The sequence below is a fragment of the Mesocricetus auratus genome, unplaced genomic scaffold, assembly GCF_017639785.1.
Source record: "Mesocricetus auratus isolate SY011 unplaced genomic scaffold, BCM_Maur_2.0 Super-Scaffold_100008, whole genome shotgun sequence".
NCBI lineage: Eukaryota > Metazoa > Chordata > Mammalia > Rodentia > Cricetidae > Mesocricetus > Mesocricetus auratus.
In genome coordinates, this window is record NW_024429192.1 from 7,295,283 (window position 1) to 7,312,362 (window position 17,080).

Below are 17,080 nucleotides of genomic sequence, written 5' to 3' on the forward strand. Positions count from 1 at the left end.
AGAAACTCAGGTGCCCCGGGACCCTTAAGATGCTTAACAGGTAAGGCCATCTATAGAGTTCTGAAGCATAAGCCAGGCATGGTGTACACACTTTGTGTCAGCACTTAGAGGGAGGCAAAGCAAGGCTCTGATTTTAAAGCTGACCTGGTCTACTCATTGAATCCAGGTCAGCCAGGGATACACAGTGATGCCCTGTCTCTAAATAGTTTTGAAAATGGTCCTGCTGCCTCTCTATGCCAATTATGTTTGTTGAGCTTTTGAGTGAAAAGTAGCTCACTAATACATTTCTGCTTGCATGCAGTTCTAACCACAGTGAAAAACTCATGTCTGGGGTCTGCAAAGGGACTCATTGGACCAGTGCTGTTCATAGGCAGTTGGAGTCTGCTAACAGTGGAAAGAGAAAATTGACTACCTAAAGTTGCCCTCTGCCCCCTTCCACGTGTACTCTGACATGCTCATACCTATATTCATGTCACACCCAAATACATACTAATAAAACTTTCATGTCTTACACCCTATAGTCTCTTAAACAAAAGAGCAAGGTTTAGGTGTTCGAAAGTGCCAGTGCCTTTTGGAGTTTTAGGTTGATTTCACTTTGCTCTGATGTTCTTCTGTGTGGCTTTTTGCTCTGCTCTCTTGTCGTTTTTTGTATCCCTAACTTCCAGTACATTCTAGGCTTCCTTCAAGCACAAACTTCTCAGCTTTATTCATGGAAGACTTTTCTGTTTCAAACATGGGCCTGTTTGGGTTAAAGATCCATTTGCATGTCTGCTGGCTGTCAAGTGCACAGCCCACATTCTGTTTTCCCTGCTGAATGAATGCAACATTCTTTGGTTTCTTGGATTCCCTGTCATGGTCAGTGCTCTCCAATAAATGTAGTTGGGAAGCAGCATTGGATACACTACTAGGAAGTGTCAGCTTTAGAATAGACGAGATTTGACAGTTTTTAGTTCAGATTCATTCCTTGGGCATCATCTGAAGCATGGAACCTTCCCAAGAATCATTGAAAACGGATCTCAGAGGGGACAAGGCCAGCGCTGACCTCTTCTCCCTTGGGCACCTCTTGTTACTCTGCTCAAAAGTTGACTGTTGCTACATGGTAGTCTGGCCTTGGAGTTTTAAAATGACTGACAGGTTTGCTTTTTCATGGAAGCAGTAACAGTCCTGTATGTTCTTTGGACTTTAAACACTTTCATTTATTTTATGTACAAGTGCTCTGTCTACACATGTGCCTGCATTACATTACAGAAGAGGGCATCAGATCCCTTTATAGATAGTTGTGACCCACCATGTGGATGTTGGGATTTGAACTCAGGACCTGTGGGAGAAAAGGTAGTGAGTGCTCTTAATAGCTGAGCCATCTTTCCAGCCAAGAGAAAAAAGCAGTGACTTGTTTACTGTTGACATGACCTAATATGTATAATCTGAGGCAGTCTACTCCTGACCCTTGAGAACTTCTCTGCAGCCTTGCTATGTTTTAAGGTACAGAGATGAAAAGAATAGTAAATGTGAGCTGTATGTTTATGAACCAGCTTTAGAGTTTTTAAGTTGAAATAGTTAAATTTATTTAGTTCACTGATTTGCATAGCTTCATCCATTACTATGTTCTCTCTACTTTTCCATTTAGTGTTATTCTCAAGGAGAACCTTTTTGGGGGGGGAGGCGGATTTATTTGCATATGCATATATATGAATGTAGGTGCCCACAGAGGCCAGAAGAGGAGATTGGGATCCCCTGGGGTTAGAGTCATCTACTGGTGAGCAACCCACCACCCTGGGTGCTGGGACCAAACTCAGATCCTGTCAAAGAACAGTGTGCCTCTTATTGATCAGGAATTTGTATATTAGGAAATAATAAAGAATTGGTGTCTTTTTTGTTTTTTTAAATAATCTCTCCAGAAAATGAATTTACCTTAAGTTGTTTCCCCCATTTTCTTATTATTTATAGAAATGTTCCAGCCTTTTCTTGGTAAAGTATGTGGCTCCTGTACTGGTTGCATCCAGCATCCTAACCCTTTTCTATGTGTAGGTGCAAACTGTCCCAAGTTTTAAAGAGCTGTGAAATTGTGAATTTTTAGGTCGTGCTGAAAGTGGGGTTGCTGACCCTGGGAAGAGACTTATTTTTTAGACTGGTGATGTATTGTCTAGACAGTATGGTATGAGCAGCACATATACACTTGAAACATTAGTGCAAGCTGGAGGGAATTGGAGATGGCTCATGGGAGGCTGGTTATTAATATCTCAGTTGGATATAATTTGGGGGGGGGAATATTGTGTGTTTGCCATCAAGAGAATACCTGATTGCTTGAAGAAATTTTGAATTCTCACACTAGCATTCATAGATATTTGTATCTTTATAATGGCATTTTAAATCTATTGCTTGACTTTTTTCATGTTTATCTAAATGACCTTTGAAAGTCCTTCAAGGTCTCAGTACTCAGTAAGATTTGGAACTGATATCACACTAAACATTGAAATTACACTAAACACTGATACAATTACACTATCATCAAACTCAGTCCAGGAAGAGGTGTGTTGTTCCCTTCACAGTTTTTAGATTTTTTTTGAAAGACTGATTTTGTTGGTTTTGCATCTTTTTAGATGTTTTTGCTTCTGTATTCATACTTTTTTTTCTTTTTAATGTAATCCTCTCCATTGTTTTTTCTAAGTGAAGATGCAAGTATATAGAAAAGTTACTGATACTGGATATATAGCCGAATTGACCAGTTTTAGTTACAAAGGTTTGTTGTTCTCTTGGCCAATAGATATAAATGTCTTTGTAAAATAAGGAGATTGACCTGAATTTACCTTTATCTCTTTTATTTTTCAAGCTTTTTTCACTTATGGATATGAAACCTCCCATCTCTAGAGCCAAAATGATTCTGATCACTAAAGCTGCTATTAAAGCTATTAAGGTAAGGATAAAACACTTAACTTAGAAATACTTTTAGTTAATTATTGTTGGTAGGGTGAGGACGTGCCATGTGGAGGTTGGAAGGCTGCTTTTCTTCCACCTTGATAATGGGTTCAGGGATCCAGCTCGGTTTGCCAGGCTTCTGTAACAAATACCCTAACCCACTCAGCTGTCTGGCCAGCTCTGCTTTGCATTATTTAGAATATTGTTAACGTCAGAATTTATCTTGTGAATGAATTAAGTTTTGCTGAAAGTTTGTGACAATACTGTTTCAGTCTTTATAAACCAGCTGTCAGATAATTGTCTTCTTACGGAAAAAAAAAAAGGGTCAAAATTGGGCTTTGGGAAATATGTTACTCAAGATCACATTTTAGTAAATGGCACAGTTTAGAAATGTTATTATTTTTGGTTCTGTTCTGTCATGTTACATTAGCCTGACCCTTACTTCATGAAGTTTGGGCCACTAAGAAAGCGCATTCTTCTTGGAAAGGAGTGTGTAGTTTTTGTTTTGATTAATTCCTTTCCCAAGATTCTTTGTTAATGAGTTTGAGCTATTTCTAAAGAGTCTTTGAGTTAATTGCTAAATTTTTAAATTAAAAATTTCAAGGTTTTGGGGGTTCACTAATTGTAGGAAATGTAGGAATGTATAAACTGGCTGTAATTTTCTGTCTTTCAGCTTTATAAGCATGTTGTTCAAATAGTAGAAAAGTTCATCAAAAAGGTAACTATTTCATTATTACCATGTTTATTATGATGTATTTACATATGTGAAAAGAAATTTGGATGTGTGCTTCTAAAAACACTCTAGAAAGAAAGTAGTTCCTGGGGTGGAGCCACGGCTCAACAAGGTAAGAGCATGGAAACTGCTTTCGGAAGACCTGGGTGTGCGTCCTACCGCCCACGTGGCTGCTCACACTCTTAGCCGGTTTCAGGGAGTCCTGTGCTTGGTTTTGGCCTCTTCGAGCTATAGACATCCACATAGTGCACACGCAGATAGACTGAACACCCATACTAGTAAAATAAATGTTTTTAAAAATAAAAACAAGGCATTTCTTCATATGACTGCCATTCATTGAATGTTGGCGAGAAGCTTGGCACTCAGCTTCTGTCATACCCAACAACAGAACTCATTGTTTTTGTATTGGGACCCTTCCCTAAGCCTAAGGGCTTGCCTGTTCTAGACCCTTTGCCCCATCTACTGTGTTGACATTTAATTCTCCTGTGAGTTCTTGAGATGAAGTTACTTTTTAATTTTCCTGACTTTCCCCTGTTGCCATCACAACTAAACTTTCTTAGTCGTGTGGTTGTGTGTTGTCTTAAAGTGTATGTGATGAGCACATCTTTCTCAATAGATCTTAAGCATCTTATAGCCCATTGATGTGTCTTGGATCATTAGGTGCACAGTAGGTATTTGTGTCAGTTAGACGCTTCCTGTAGCAGCAGACCAAAAAGGCAAAGATGTAAATGGGGACAGCATTTGATTGCACGTGTGCTTCTGACCCCGGTTACCAGTGTACGCCTGAGTCTCTGTAAGGAAAATGGACACAAGGTGGTTATTGACTTGCTTTTCCTACTGAATATATTATAAACATCTAAAAAAAAGACCCATTGTGTGAGCGTTACTATGATATACTTAGCCAGTGTAGTTATTTCTCATTGAAAATGCCTCAGTAGCTAGCCTTAAAGGAAAACATGCATGCATGTTGTTTTCCTTAGCATAAATTCTTAAGATCAAAGAAGGCTTTATTTATTTCTTTCTTTTTTTGCTTTTGCTTTTGTTTTTTACGAGACAGGGTTTCTCTGTATTGTTTTGGAGGCTATCAGTCCAGCCCACCAGCCCAGCCTCAAACTCACAGAGGTCTGCCTACCTCTGCCTCCCCAGTGCTGGGATCAAAGGCGTGCGCCACCACCGCCCAGCAGAAGGCTTTATTTCTGTTGCTGAATTAATTGTCTTCCATGAAGGGTTATACCTTTTCCTATAGAAATGCTTATTTTCTCTAAGTGTTTTGTTTCGCCTTTGTCCAGCTTATAGACCCAAATGACCTTTCCTTTTACTTTTTATTTCTCTGGTAAAACCAACATGTTTAAAAGTATGTTTTAGTAATTTTAAAGCATGGAAATTACTGACTCAGAGACTCATAATAACTGAGATGTTGGAAAGTGAGTTGGCCATGGCCTCTGGGAAGCTTTGGAGAGGAAATGGAGGATCTGGGGGTGGGGGGGGTCCTTGGAGTCTGAGATATCAAAGAATGTAATGTCCACAGACTGGAAGCAGTTAAGTGGCTGGAACACTTGAGTAGTTCCTACACCGTGGACGGTGGATGTGTGGAGCTGCATACTCTTGAGATAATGGGTGTCAGATTTGCTTTGGATTTCCGTGTGTGTGTGTGTGTGTGTGTGTGTGTGTGTGTGTGTGTGTGTGTGTGTGTGTGTGTGTGTGTGTGTGTGTGTGGGCGGGGGCGGGCAGGCACAAGGCACAGGGTTTACTGTATAGCTCTGCATGGCCTGGAACTTACTAAGTAGAGTAGACTGGGTCTCACAGAGGTCCCACTTGTCTCTGCCTCTGGGGTGCTGGGATTAAAGGTGTATGCTATCACACTCCCTGGTTTTGTTGTTCTTATATTAATTTTGTATCTTTACCCTTGCAGTGTAAACCAGAATACAAGGTTCCAGGATTATATGTCATTGATTCCATTGTGAGACAGTCTCGTCATCAATTTGGCACTGATAAAGATGTTTTTGGGCCAAGATTCTCTAAAAATATAACTGCTACATTCCAATATTTATATCTTTGTCCATCTGAAGATAAGGTACAGCTAATAACTTGTGAAATTTGCATTCTTGTTGGGTTCATTATTGAGACTTTGGATTCATGTTATTTAAAACCTGCTGTGTTATTAGATAATATCTTTATGTAGTAAACTCGTCTGAAGTTCAGTTTTCTTTGCAGTGGTCATTTCGTAGTCTCATTTCCTTGTGAAATGTCAAATTCACATGGCCTCTCTGCACAAGGGCTTTTGTAATGTTGAATTGCAGAAGGAACCAATCTGCAAAGAGTGTGATTGCTGGGGAGTGGGGTGTGAGGAGTTGCTTAGTAGTGGGTCTCAAGTGTCGGCTGTGCAAGGTAAAGTTCTGAGACCTGCCAAACATGGTCCTTAAAATGAACAGCTCTGTGTTGTACACTGAAGATTTCTAGAGAAGGTATGCTTTGTGTTAATGTTCTTATCCCAGTTAAAAGAAGCCAAAAAGAGGTGTACAGGAAGCATTGTCTTTAAAGAAAAATCACCAACTGGGCATGGTGGCACATGCCTTTGATCTCAGCACTTAACCAGTAGCTGCTGGAAGATTGCTGTAACAGCAAACCTGAGCTACAAAGATGTCCTTGACGATGAGCAGCTCTGTAGTATTGTAGAAGGCCCAGAATTCTTCTTCCCAGCGTGCAGGCGTGTGAGTGATACTCATTTGCAATAAGACTACAAAAAATACAACACGCGCGCGCGCGCGCACACACACACACGCGCACACACACACACGCACACACACACAGTTTCACAATGTTCTGTAGAAAGAAGGAACATGATAGTCGCACATAATGTTACACAGCAGTATTATTGAATACTCATCAGCAGCTGCTTTGGTTTCCCTAAGTACCTAAAGAAATTATGACACAGAGAGGAACTTGGATTTATTTGCTGTTTGACCAAACCAGAGAGAAAGGATGCTTACTTTGGCTCTCACGTTCCTGTGGTAGACTTGAGATTCAGAGAAAACCCTAGGGTAAGGCCAGCAGGTATGTAGGTTTAGCTGTGAGACAATTAACCAGCCCTTTTCCGAGTTGTGAAGGGTTAAGTTGCCCCCTTTACAGTTTAGACTCTTTTCCTCTGTCTGCCATAACTGTGGTCCACTCTTTCAGTGTGGAATCATGGATTCTGTACTTAGTAATGAGAATGGAGACATTTATATTAAGAGGAACACTGTGTCTTTGCAGTGTCTGTGTGTACATTCTTAGGCTCTTGAAGCAGGATTTTATAAAGAGACCCTGAACAGGAGTTAGCCCTGTGCCCAGAACAACAGAGTTTCATCTGAGTTAACCCTGTGCTCATAACAACAGAGTTTCATCTGAGTCTCTCCTTCATACTTACTTGGCCAAAAACCATCTTTTCCCTGTTACCCAATTTCTTAAAGACTGGTTTTCATTTGTTTTTTGTGCTGGAGAATTGGGCCTTGATGTGCAGTCTCCGTTTTGAGAGCTGGCATCACAAGCATGCGCTGCTGACCACGTGCAGATAGTCTCTGAGATAGTTAATGTCTTGATCATCCTGAAGACAGTCTTCACCTGGTTAACTTTTTTAAGATAATTGAGTTTTGTCAGTGTTTTTCTTTGTAACTCTGAGCATTGATAGTCAAATATCTTCCTTTTTAATTGCTAGGTATCTAGTCTGTCTATGTTCCTTTTTATTAGGTTAGACCACTGAGGAAAGGTTCATTTGAGTTGTTTAACTGGGCAATGATGCTGATGGAAATACCCCCCACACCCCACCCCACCCCCGTCGAAACAGTAATGGTTTCTCTTTAAAATCAGATATGATAAGCAATTTCCGTAAATATTTATTGTATGTTCATTTTCTTGCACATAACAGAGTAAAATAGTTCGTGTGCTAAATCTTTGGCAAAAAAATGGAGTATTCAAAATTGAAATTATTCAACCTCTTTTGGACATGGCAGCAGGAACCAGTAATGCTGTTCCCGTAGCAGAAAATGTCACCAACAATGAAGGTCAGTCAGTGTCTGATGGTAAGAGAGGTCCTAGCGCACTAGCAACTCTGGCTCCTTTTCTTCTGTTCATTTGTTTTGTTCTACTCTGGTTGGTTTGTTTTTGTTTTATCATGTTTTTATTCCTTATATGCCTGTTTGGTTTCTAATGAGAGAATTGGTGTGGATTTGGGGGTTGGGAAGGAAACATAATCAGAGTATACTGTTTGAAAAAAAAAGAAAAAATTTAAAAGAATTGAGTTTCTCTACATGAAAGGTTTGTTGCTGAGTTAGTAGAACTTTCCCATAGGAAGGAAACTTTGAATTTGGAAGGCACAGTTTTTCTTCATGTAATTCTTACTTCAAATGGCAATGTGCCCTTTGTCACTTATATGTAGTATATACCTTACCAACCACAAGTTAAACTGGACAGAATTTGGTTTAAACAGGAGTGAGGAAGGTATGAAGTTGACTCTTTCTGAGGCCTGATGCCCTTTGCTTTTTAGGGTCTCCTCCACCCCCAGTAAAAGTGTCTTCTGAACTGGCACAAGCGCCCACAAACTCCATGCCTACTGTGCCACAGCTGCCCAGCTCTGATGCCTTTGCTGCTGTGGCTCAACTGTTTCAGACCACTCAGGGCCAGCAGGTAAGCTGCGTGATGCAAATGGCTTGCAGAGCAGAGCGTTGTTCCTGCTCCTCCTTCCCATGTTCCTTGGCGGGAGAGAATGTCTTCAACCAGAGTAGCCTTCACTAGGGAGCTAATGCGAGGAGTTAGAGCTGACACGAGAAACGCGAGTGTCCACAGTAAGGAAGCGACAGTATCTCCTGGAAAGAGCTGAGAGCTTTTGAAGTGGCAGGTGTTGTTCTCACATTCTAGTTTTTCTGATTGACTCAAGATTATATGGAGTGAAATTTTCTGTATTTCTAGAAAACTTGCTGTTACAATTCCATGTGTTTTCTCTTTTTCTTTGAGCCTTGTTTGTATCTTTGGGATTGTCAGCATACATTTTTAACCATAAGCAATACACTGTAATAAGTTCATTGACAGATTTAGCCATTAGTGAATGGTGGATTCTTTGCCCAGTTTACTTACTGCTATGCTATTTTTAGCCACTCTGAGATTCTTTTCTTTTTAGTAAGTTAACTTTGATGATGATGCTTTGTTGTGTGGTTTATCAGTTTTCCCGTTCTTTAAGCTTCAGCAGATCCTTCAGACTTTTCAACAGCCTCCAAAACCACAGTCTCCCGCCCTTGACAATGCTGTGATGGCCCAGGTTCAGGCTATCACAGCTCAGTTAAAGACAGCTCCTACACAACCACCTGAACAAAAAGCCGCTTTCCCCCCACCTGAACAAAAAACTGCATTTGACAAGGTACGCTTCTCTCACATCACCACTGTCTGTCTTACTGTGCATTGTAGGCTCTCTTCTGCAGCTCCTGCAGGCATTGTCCGTTTGTCTGTGGTTTGATCTTCCTCCTCAATGTCAAAAGGGTTTTTCCTGGTTATGCATGTCGTGCAGGCTCACTGTCAACAAGCTTACAGAATAAAGAAAAGTGAACAGAGCAATTCTTCACTTGTACCTAGCAATGATGCTGTTGGGTTCTGTTGTATGTTTTCCCAGAAACAGTGCACTGCAGGTCTATGCTTTTGTTTTGAACTGTATTGTTAGGTCTGTGTATATTGAGCATGGATGGTTATTAAGATCCAGTAGATCAGGTTATCTATTTTGCTACTGAATGACATTTGCTGTTGCTGTGATAACTGTAGTTACCATGTCTGTGACGTGAGTCCTGGGGTGACTGACCCCAGCATCTCTCTGCTTACTCAGTGGGCCTTGCCATCCTTAGGGGCTCTTTTTCTGTGTGGCTGTGGCCAAATACCCAGGAGAGCAAATTGAAAGAGGGAAGATGAATTTTGGTTCCTGGTATCAGAGAGTTGAATCAGTGGTTGCAGCCGGACCACGTAGCAGATGAGTCTCTTCAGTTTAAAGTGGACCGGAAGCAAGGAGAGGGAAAAAGAGCCTGGACCAAGTGAGACTTTGAGAAGCTGCCCTTGGTGGCCTTCAACTGCTCACCGTCTCCCAAAGAGACAACCAACTGGGCACCAAGTGAACTTGAGTCCATGGGGATCGTCTCAGATTGAAACTTAACGGGCATGTTTAAGATACTGCCTGCCAGCCGGGGTGTGGGTGTGCTGTGGGGTTCAACCCAGACAGCTCTACTTTTGTCTTTCATGTTTTTGTTAGGGTTATGATTGTTTAAAATTTCTTTTTCCAGTTTCACAGTTTAAAAAAAAAAGTTTGAAAATTGTAGCATTAAATAATGTTTGATTTCGTGATCTCTAAAATGTATGATTCTTTCTAAAATAAGTTATAAGAAATTTATCACCAATAATTAATAATCAATGTTGTAGGTAAATGCCAGTTTTCATTATTTTAGCTGAGTGTTTCATAAGTGACTCCTGAATTTAGGAAATACTGGATTAAATTTTGAGTGAAAAAGGAATAAACATGGTCAGAGAGATGATGTGGTCAGTAAATACTTGCTGTACAAGCGTGAAGACCAGGGTTACATGCTCGGTATCCGTGGAAAAGCTGCATGGAGACACAGAGCAAGACTGTGATGAAGACACTGACATAAACATGGTCTGCACACACGCACATGGATGAGGAATGTTCTGTGTTTGTAAGAGAAACAGTACAGAGTTAACACAGCAATAAAAAAGAAAAAGCGTGCTCCTTTGAAAAGATGTGTTGGTGTGTCTGCTTGCAGACCTGTTTCCTTGTACAGATGGGCGCAGATTCTCTCTTGTGTATCCCTGCTCCCGCCCCCCACCCCCAAATCCTTCTTTAGTTCTCCACTTCTGCTTCCTGACTGTGTCTCATCCTTCTGGAGTGGGGTATGTTATACATCATCATTCAAGATTTTGTTAAGTGCGTTTTGTTTTGTTTGTTTTGGGTTTTGTTGTTGTGGCTTTGGAGGCTGTCCTGGAACTCGCTCTGTAGACCAGGCTGGTCTGGAACTCACAGAGAGCCGCCTGCCTCTGCCTCTCCGAGTGCTGGGATTAAAGGCATGCACCACCACCACTGAACAAGTGCTTATGTTTTTGAAGTAGCTGGTTTTTGTTCTTTAGTTTTACTATAAAGTCTTGTTTTTATGTCTGTTTTTGTTGTTTTGGGGGGTTTTAGTTTTTTGACACTACCTTGTCACACCAGTGTTTATTTCTGCATCTTAATAGTTGAAGAGACATATATCTGGTGCTATACGACTTTGGGTCATAGCCCGTACAAGTACCTAATCACCCAGCACACATATACATACTTTAGTTCCAAATGTCCCTCTGCTTAAATTATTTCTCAGACTTACTTAGGCTAGTCATGGTCTTATGTATAGATTTTTCAGATAACCCATAAGTGGTATCTGTGATGATTGGATGGAAAGATTTTTCTTAGCTTTATTTTATTTTGTGTGTGTAAATGTTTGGCATGAAGATATATATATATATATGAACCTTGCGCATGCCTGGTGCCAGTGGAGGTCAGAGAAGGAAGGCATCAGATCCCCTGGCACTGGAGTTACAGTTGAGAGCCACTGTGTGGTGCTGGGAGCTGAACTGGGTCCCCTGGAAGAGCAGCTGTGTGAGATTTTTTTCTTTGTTGTTTGTTTGTTTGCTTTTTTAATGTCTTTATTGTCCTTGTCTTCTCTCTCTCTCTCTCTCTCTCTCTCTCTCTCTCTCTCTCTCTCTCTCTCTCTCTCTCTCTCTCTCTCTCTCTCGTGATCTAAAAAAACAGTAATGTACATCACCCTCAAAACACGCTTGTTGGGTAGCTTTAGGGTGCACTGCTACAGATTCTCCATAGAAATTAAAACGTTCTGATGGTCTTCATAAAGGCCTTACATAAAGTTTTAGTTTCACTGATCCTTGGATTCTTAGTCTTCTTAAATGTTTCTTAGAACTTAATTTGGTTAATAGTACCAGAGAGAAAAGTCTGGTGTTTATCTCCTTTAGTAACTAGTTGCAGTATCGAGTGCCTAGTTTCCTAGGTGTTCCCTTGGGATGTCTAGGTGGTACTAGACTTGACAGTCTTTGGCATCTGCTGGGTAGAGACCATGGCGGTGCGAATCTTATCTTGCTGGTTCACCTGCATAGTTGTTAGTTCCATCAGGTTTGCAAAACAGAATTATCTGCTGGGGAGTGAAGGGGTGTGTGTGTGTGTGTGTGTGTGTGTGTGTGTTCTGTGCTCTTTCATTTGACTAAAATCTGTTTTATTCAGATCATCCATTTCCTCTGAACCATCGAAAAAATTTTTTTTGATAAGCTAGAAATTCTGTAATTGATTCAGGTCTTTTCCCAGATCAATATGTATGGATGTTATAACTTATACTGTATCTTGGTACTATAAAATAAGTTAGTATATGCGAGACTGCAAAGTACCTGAAGTACAGATTACATTTAGAAAACACAGCTGTTCTTTTATAAAGAAGTCTGCTATGGCAGGTCCTCTTCACTCTGGTTTAGTTCTGTGTCGTGACTTAGCAGTCTGTTGATGAAGTACACCAGAGTTTCTAGGCACAACAGCCTGAGGTGGAGGCTGTGAGCGTAGCAGGCACAGCTGGAAAGAAAAGTGCATGCCCAAGCTGAACTTAGGCTTTGAAGTGTAAGAGACAGTGTCCACCATGACTCCACACTCACTGACTGTAGGTTGGTTCATAGTGCGTAACCTCCTGTGCCTAGGTTTCCCTGTCTATATACAAAAATATAGATCTATATCGCAGGCTTTATGATTACAGAGTATAACTGTTCAAAGTTACAATGTGTGGGAGTGTCGTATGTGTACGATGGTATACATGTTGAGGTAGCAGGGCCATTTGGTGGAGGGTTCCAAGGACGACTCTCGGTGGTGTCAGACTTGCAGTGACAGGCAGTTTACCTGCATAACCATCACCTCTAAGTTTTATCTTAAAACTTATTTTAAATTTAAAATTACTGTTTAACTTTTTATCTTAAAATACTATTTTGAAAAATTTTTAAATTTACTTTTTATTTTAAAATTACTGTTCTAGATTTGTGAACTCTTGTGGATTATTTGGGCTTGTTTGTTGTTTTTAATGAAAGTTTCTTGTAATTGGTGTAAGTTGTGAAGTTTTGAGAAGGAAACTACTAAAGTTAGCAGCTTTTGTCTGTCCCTGTCCCGCACCATAGTTTTTTCTTTTGTTATGACAGTGTATTCGTGGCCAGACAAACTGTGGACATGGGTGTCTAGCTGCCTGAAAGCACACACCTGTTTGCATTATGCAGAGCTCCAGAAGCTTCTCTCTAGACAAATGAATATTTTAGATAAATTAAGTCTATTGCTGATTTTATTATGAAATAAGCAGTGAATATGCAGAAAGAAAACACTGCTTTTACTATTGGAGAAGGAATGTAGAATTTGAAGTTGTATGTTTACTAATGTGGCGTTAATGGCAGTGTTGTCTGTCTTTGGACCAAGCTCCCCAGGACATACAGGAGAAAAAGACATAGCATGGTAGGGTTGTAACTGATAGAAATATCTGTTGTTCTGTAAAGTTTCTGGTGTGCTGATTGAGCCTGTATTAAGTGGAGCATTGCCATATGCATTGTAGAAGCTGCTGGATAGGTTCGATTATGATGATGAGCCAGAAGCCATGGAAGACACAAAGAAAGAGGACACCGCTGTCACTGTTGCAGCCCCTGCGGCTGCACCTCCCCCGCCCTCCGTGACCACACCTGCTATTGCTCCTGCTGTGCCGGTACCCTCTGCCACCTCACCCCCTCCTCCACAGGTGCCATTGTGAGTATCCTTTTGTCTTTGATATTGGTAACGGTTACAAAGCACAATCTAAGCAACAGTTAGGATTAAAAACAGATTTCAGTGGGGTATTTTGTGAAATTGTATTAAGAGACTTTGTATCCTTTGCAGAATTAGAATTTAAAAATGTAGCTTTTATGTTGGACTAGTATTTGTTGATTACCTGTGACTCCTAAGTGGCATTCTGCAATGTAAATGTGACTAAGTCTTAAGTGGTTTTGAATGAATAATAATAAAAATGCTCACCTTGTTTTAGTGGCTATCCTGGGGACAGCATGCAGCAACCAGCCTATACACAGCATCAAAGTATGGACCAGTTTCCACCTCGGATGATGGGGATGCAGCAGGATACAGTGCACCATCAGGTACAGGTTTTCTGAACTGGAGATCTGTTCTCAGGGACCTGTTTGTATCTCTGAGCTCTGTTGTTGCTGTGAAGTTTGCTAAGGAGAACTCAGGCCCCAAGAGAGCTGTGGAATGTATCTTTATTATAACATGTTTATAAACATAACATGTTTATCTAATAATAAGAAGAATAGATATTTTAGTTGAAATAGTTCAATGACATTACAGTTCTATTTAAAGAAACTCTATAGTCACACAGCTGTTTCCTTTGCTGGAAGTCTTTCCTATATGCTGTGGAGACTGGCTGCTGCCGAGGGCTTTCGGCCTGGTATTGATAGTGCAGACAGTTTGAATTATACAACAAAACATATATAGCACGCCGGAAGAGTTACAGAGATCAGAGTCAACGGATTGATTTTGCTAAATACTGTGAACTCATTTTGCTATGAATCTAACTTCGGGGCAGGGTGAGGCCATTAAAGACAGAGCCTGTGCACTCCCACTGTGATCATTGTATGTGATCTGTGGAATTGTGTTTGAATTTTAATGCTGCAGTGATTTCCATTCACAACCAGCCTGGGGAAACATTGCTTTATAGCCTTTGGAAAGGGCACCCAGATAACATCCTTAACACTACAGATTTTCTTGTCTGTATTATTTCCAGTTCATTCTTTGCATTTGATGACATATAGTTGGTACTGTGATTTTAATGGCTTACTGAGGAGGCCTGTTTAAATAATGAAGAAAACAAATGACATATTGTTCGTTACTTTTTAGACAAATTACTACCAATTTCGGTTCGTTGCTTGGTTGATTGGCTGATTGGTTTTTTAAGACAGGTTTTCTTTGTGTAACATCCCTGGCTGTCTTGGAACTCATTCTGTAGACCAGGCTGACCTCGAACTCAGAGATTCGTCTGCCTCTGCCTTCTGAGTGCTGGGATTAAAGGCGTGCACTACCATGGCCCCACTCTACCGACAACTTAAGGATGCTTAATAGAAAGGCATTTGGGAACATGATTGGTTGTAGGTGTTAGAATTAGTGCATACAGAAATGGCAGACTATGCTTTACCTTTTTTTTAAAGAATTTTTTTTAAAGATTTATTTATTTATTGCTTATGCAGTGTTCTGCCTACATGCCAGAAGAGGGCACCAGATTGAATAAAGATGGTTGTGAGCCACCATGTGGTTGCTGGGAATCGAACTCAGGACCCGTGGAAGAGCAGTCACTGCTCTTAACCTCTGAGCTGTCTCTCCAGACCCTACCCTTTTTTTTAAACTAACATTTTTTTCACGTGCTGACCACAGTTTCCCCTCCCTCCTCTCGTCTACCCCCCACTCCCATCTATCCCCTCCTCCATCTATCCCTCCTCCTGTACATTGTAACTTTTATTTGAAAATTTAAAAGTATGTCAGAAATCCCTTTGGTAAAATTTTTTTAAATGTGCACATAGTTAGGTGTGGTGTTAACACATAGTCCCAGCATTTGAGGGGTGAGACAGGAAGATTGTATGTTTCAGGCCAGTTGGGTTATACTGTAAAATCACTTTAATTTTTGCTTGTTTTGAGCTTGTTTCAGAGATAAGGCGTTGCTTTGCGTAGTCCTGTCTGTCCTAGGATTGCATTTGTAGACCAACCTGGTCTTTAACTTATAACACTCAGGCGTACACAATCAAGTCTAGAAGACAAAGTACTTTCCCCCCCCCAGGAATCTAGAAATTACAGCCATTTTTCCTTCTATTTTAAAAGCTTGGCTAGGCAGTGGTAGTCCACGCCTTTGATCCCAGCACTCGGGAATCAGAGGCAGGCGAATCTCTGAGTTTGAGACCATCCTGGTCTACAAGAGCAAGTTCCAGGACAGGCTCCAAAACCACAGAGAAACCCTGTCTCGAAAAACAAAAGAAAACAAAACAAAAAAAAGACTACCTTGTCATCTTGCTACCTTTAGTAAATAAAGCTGTATCTTGAATCACCATTGAGAATTCTAATAAATGAGTTGTAGAATGGTTTACAGAAAAGTTACTCATACAGAAGTCAGATAGCTTTTTAAATAAAGTTTATTAAAGTTGTAGATAAAGTAACTTTTCAAACTTATTTTTGGTTGCTGTTACTTAAACTAGATTTAACTCTTCTTTAAAATGAAAGGTTCCACTTCCTCCTAATGGACAGATGCCAGGATTTGGGCTTCTCTCTACAACTCCATTTCCTCCTATGCCGCAGCCTGGCATGCCGCAGCCTGGGATGCCGCAGCCTGGCATGCCGCAGCCTGGGATGGCACAGCCTGGCATGCCGCAGCCTGGCATGCCGCAGCCTGGGATTCCTCCAGCTCCTCCAGTACAACCAACTTTCCAACCTACTTTTCAGCCACAAAATGAGCCGCTTTCACAAAAGCCACACCAGCAGGTAATAGTTTCTTGGGTTGACTTATATGCACATTCCTTCTTATTTATTTACCGTTTTAATTTTTCAGTGTGTTGATCTTTGGGCACTCTTGGCTCCAGGAGTTGTGTGGAAGATACACGCAACAATACTATCAGCTGTGAGGACTGAAGCTAGTGTTTATGGGTTCAACCAGAGCCTAGTTTACTGTGCTTTATGGTGTTTGGTAAAAATGTAATTTATACAGTGTAACTTCCAGAAGCAGAATCTTTCCCCTTAGTTTGCATACCATATGAGAAGTTTTGTTTTTCTTTCAGTGGTGGCTAGTGATTATTTAGTCCAATCAGAAAATTAGTATTTCTAAGATTGTGGCCTTTTGCCATGATTTCCAGATGTCTCCTTTTCTGATCTTTTTAATTTTTATTTATTTACTTATTTCAAAGGAAATGGAAGTAGAACAGCCTTGTGTCCCGGAGGTTAAGCGACACGTTCCTGAGAGCAGAAAGTCAAGATCTAGGTCAGCATCCAGGTAACTCACAGGAGAGCCACAGCTCTGTGTCTGAGGAGACCGAGGTGCCGGTCACACTGTTTTCTTCGCTTTTATGTTGAGACAGGATCTCACTGGCGTGGAACTCAGTGTGTAGACCAGGCTGGCTTTGAACTCAGAGCAGTCCATCTGCCCCACCTTCTGGGTATCACTTGGTACATAAAGAGAAGGTATCAAAAGTAATGACTGTTTATTTTTTATTTTGTTGTTTAGTCCATCTGGAGTTGTTAGTTGGTAGAGTACTTACGTAGTGTGCCTAAAGTACTGCACTCAGTCATTAGCACTGCATGGTCTGGTGGTGTATACCTTTAAC

The 17,080-nt window shown here is 40.8% G+C and overlaps 1 protein-coding gene across 6 annotated transcripts in view; it reads left to right on the top strand.

The window, feature by feature from the left end:
• The window catches only part of Scaf4 (SR-related CTD associated factor 4), a 58,493-nt gene that overhangs the window by 17,652 nt on the left and 23,761 nt on the right, over positions 1 to 17,080 (top strand). For 3 of the 6 annotated variants that reach the window (XM_040750522.1, XM_013116193.3, XM_013116191.3), the window contains exons 2-11: positions 2,831 to 2,914; positions 3,590 to 3,634; positions 5,562 to 5,723; positions 7,554 to 7,689; positions 8,172 to 8,311; positions 8,862 to 9,038; positions 13,291 to 13,478; positions 13,753 to 13,861; positions 15,987 to 16,244; positions 16,664 to 16,749. In XM_040750522.1, coding sequence (XP_040606456.1) covers positions 2,831 to 2,914; positions 3,590 to 3,634; positions 5,562 to 5,723; positions 7,554 to 7,689; positions 8,172 to 8,311; positions 8,862 to 9,038; positions 13,291 to 13,478; positions 13,753 to 13,861; positions 15,987 to 16,244; positions 16,664 to 16,749 — 1,385 coding nt within the window. The remainder of the gene's footprint in view (positions 1 to 2,830; positions 2,915 to 3,589; positions 3,635 to 5,561; positions 5,724 to 7,553; positions 7,690 to 8,171; positions 8,312 to 8,861; positions 9,039 to 13,290; positions 13,479 to 13,752; positions 13,862 to 15,986; positions 16,245 to 16,663; positions 16,750 to 17,080) is intronic. The other 3 variants (XM_013116189.3, XM_013116192.3, XM_040750521.1) reach the window with 2 other exon arrangements.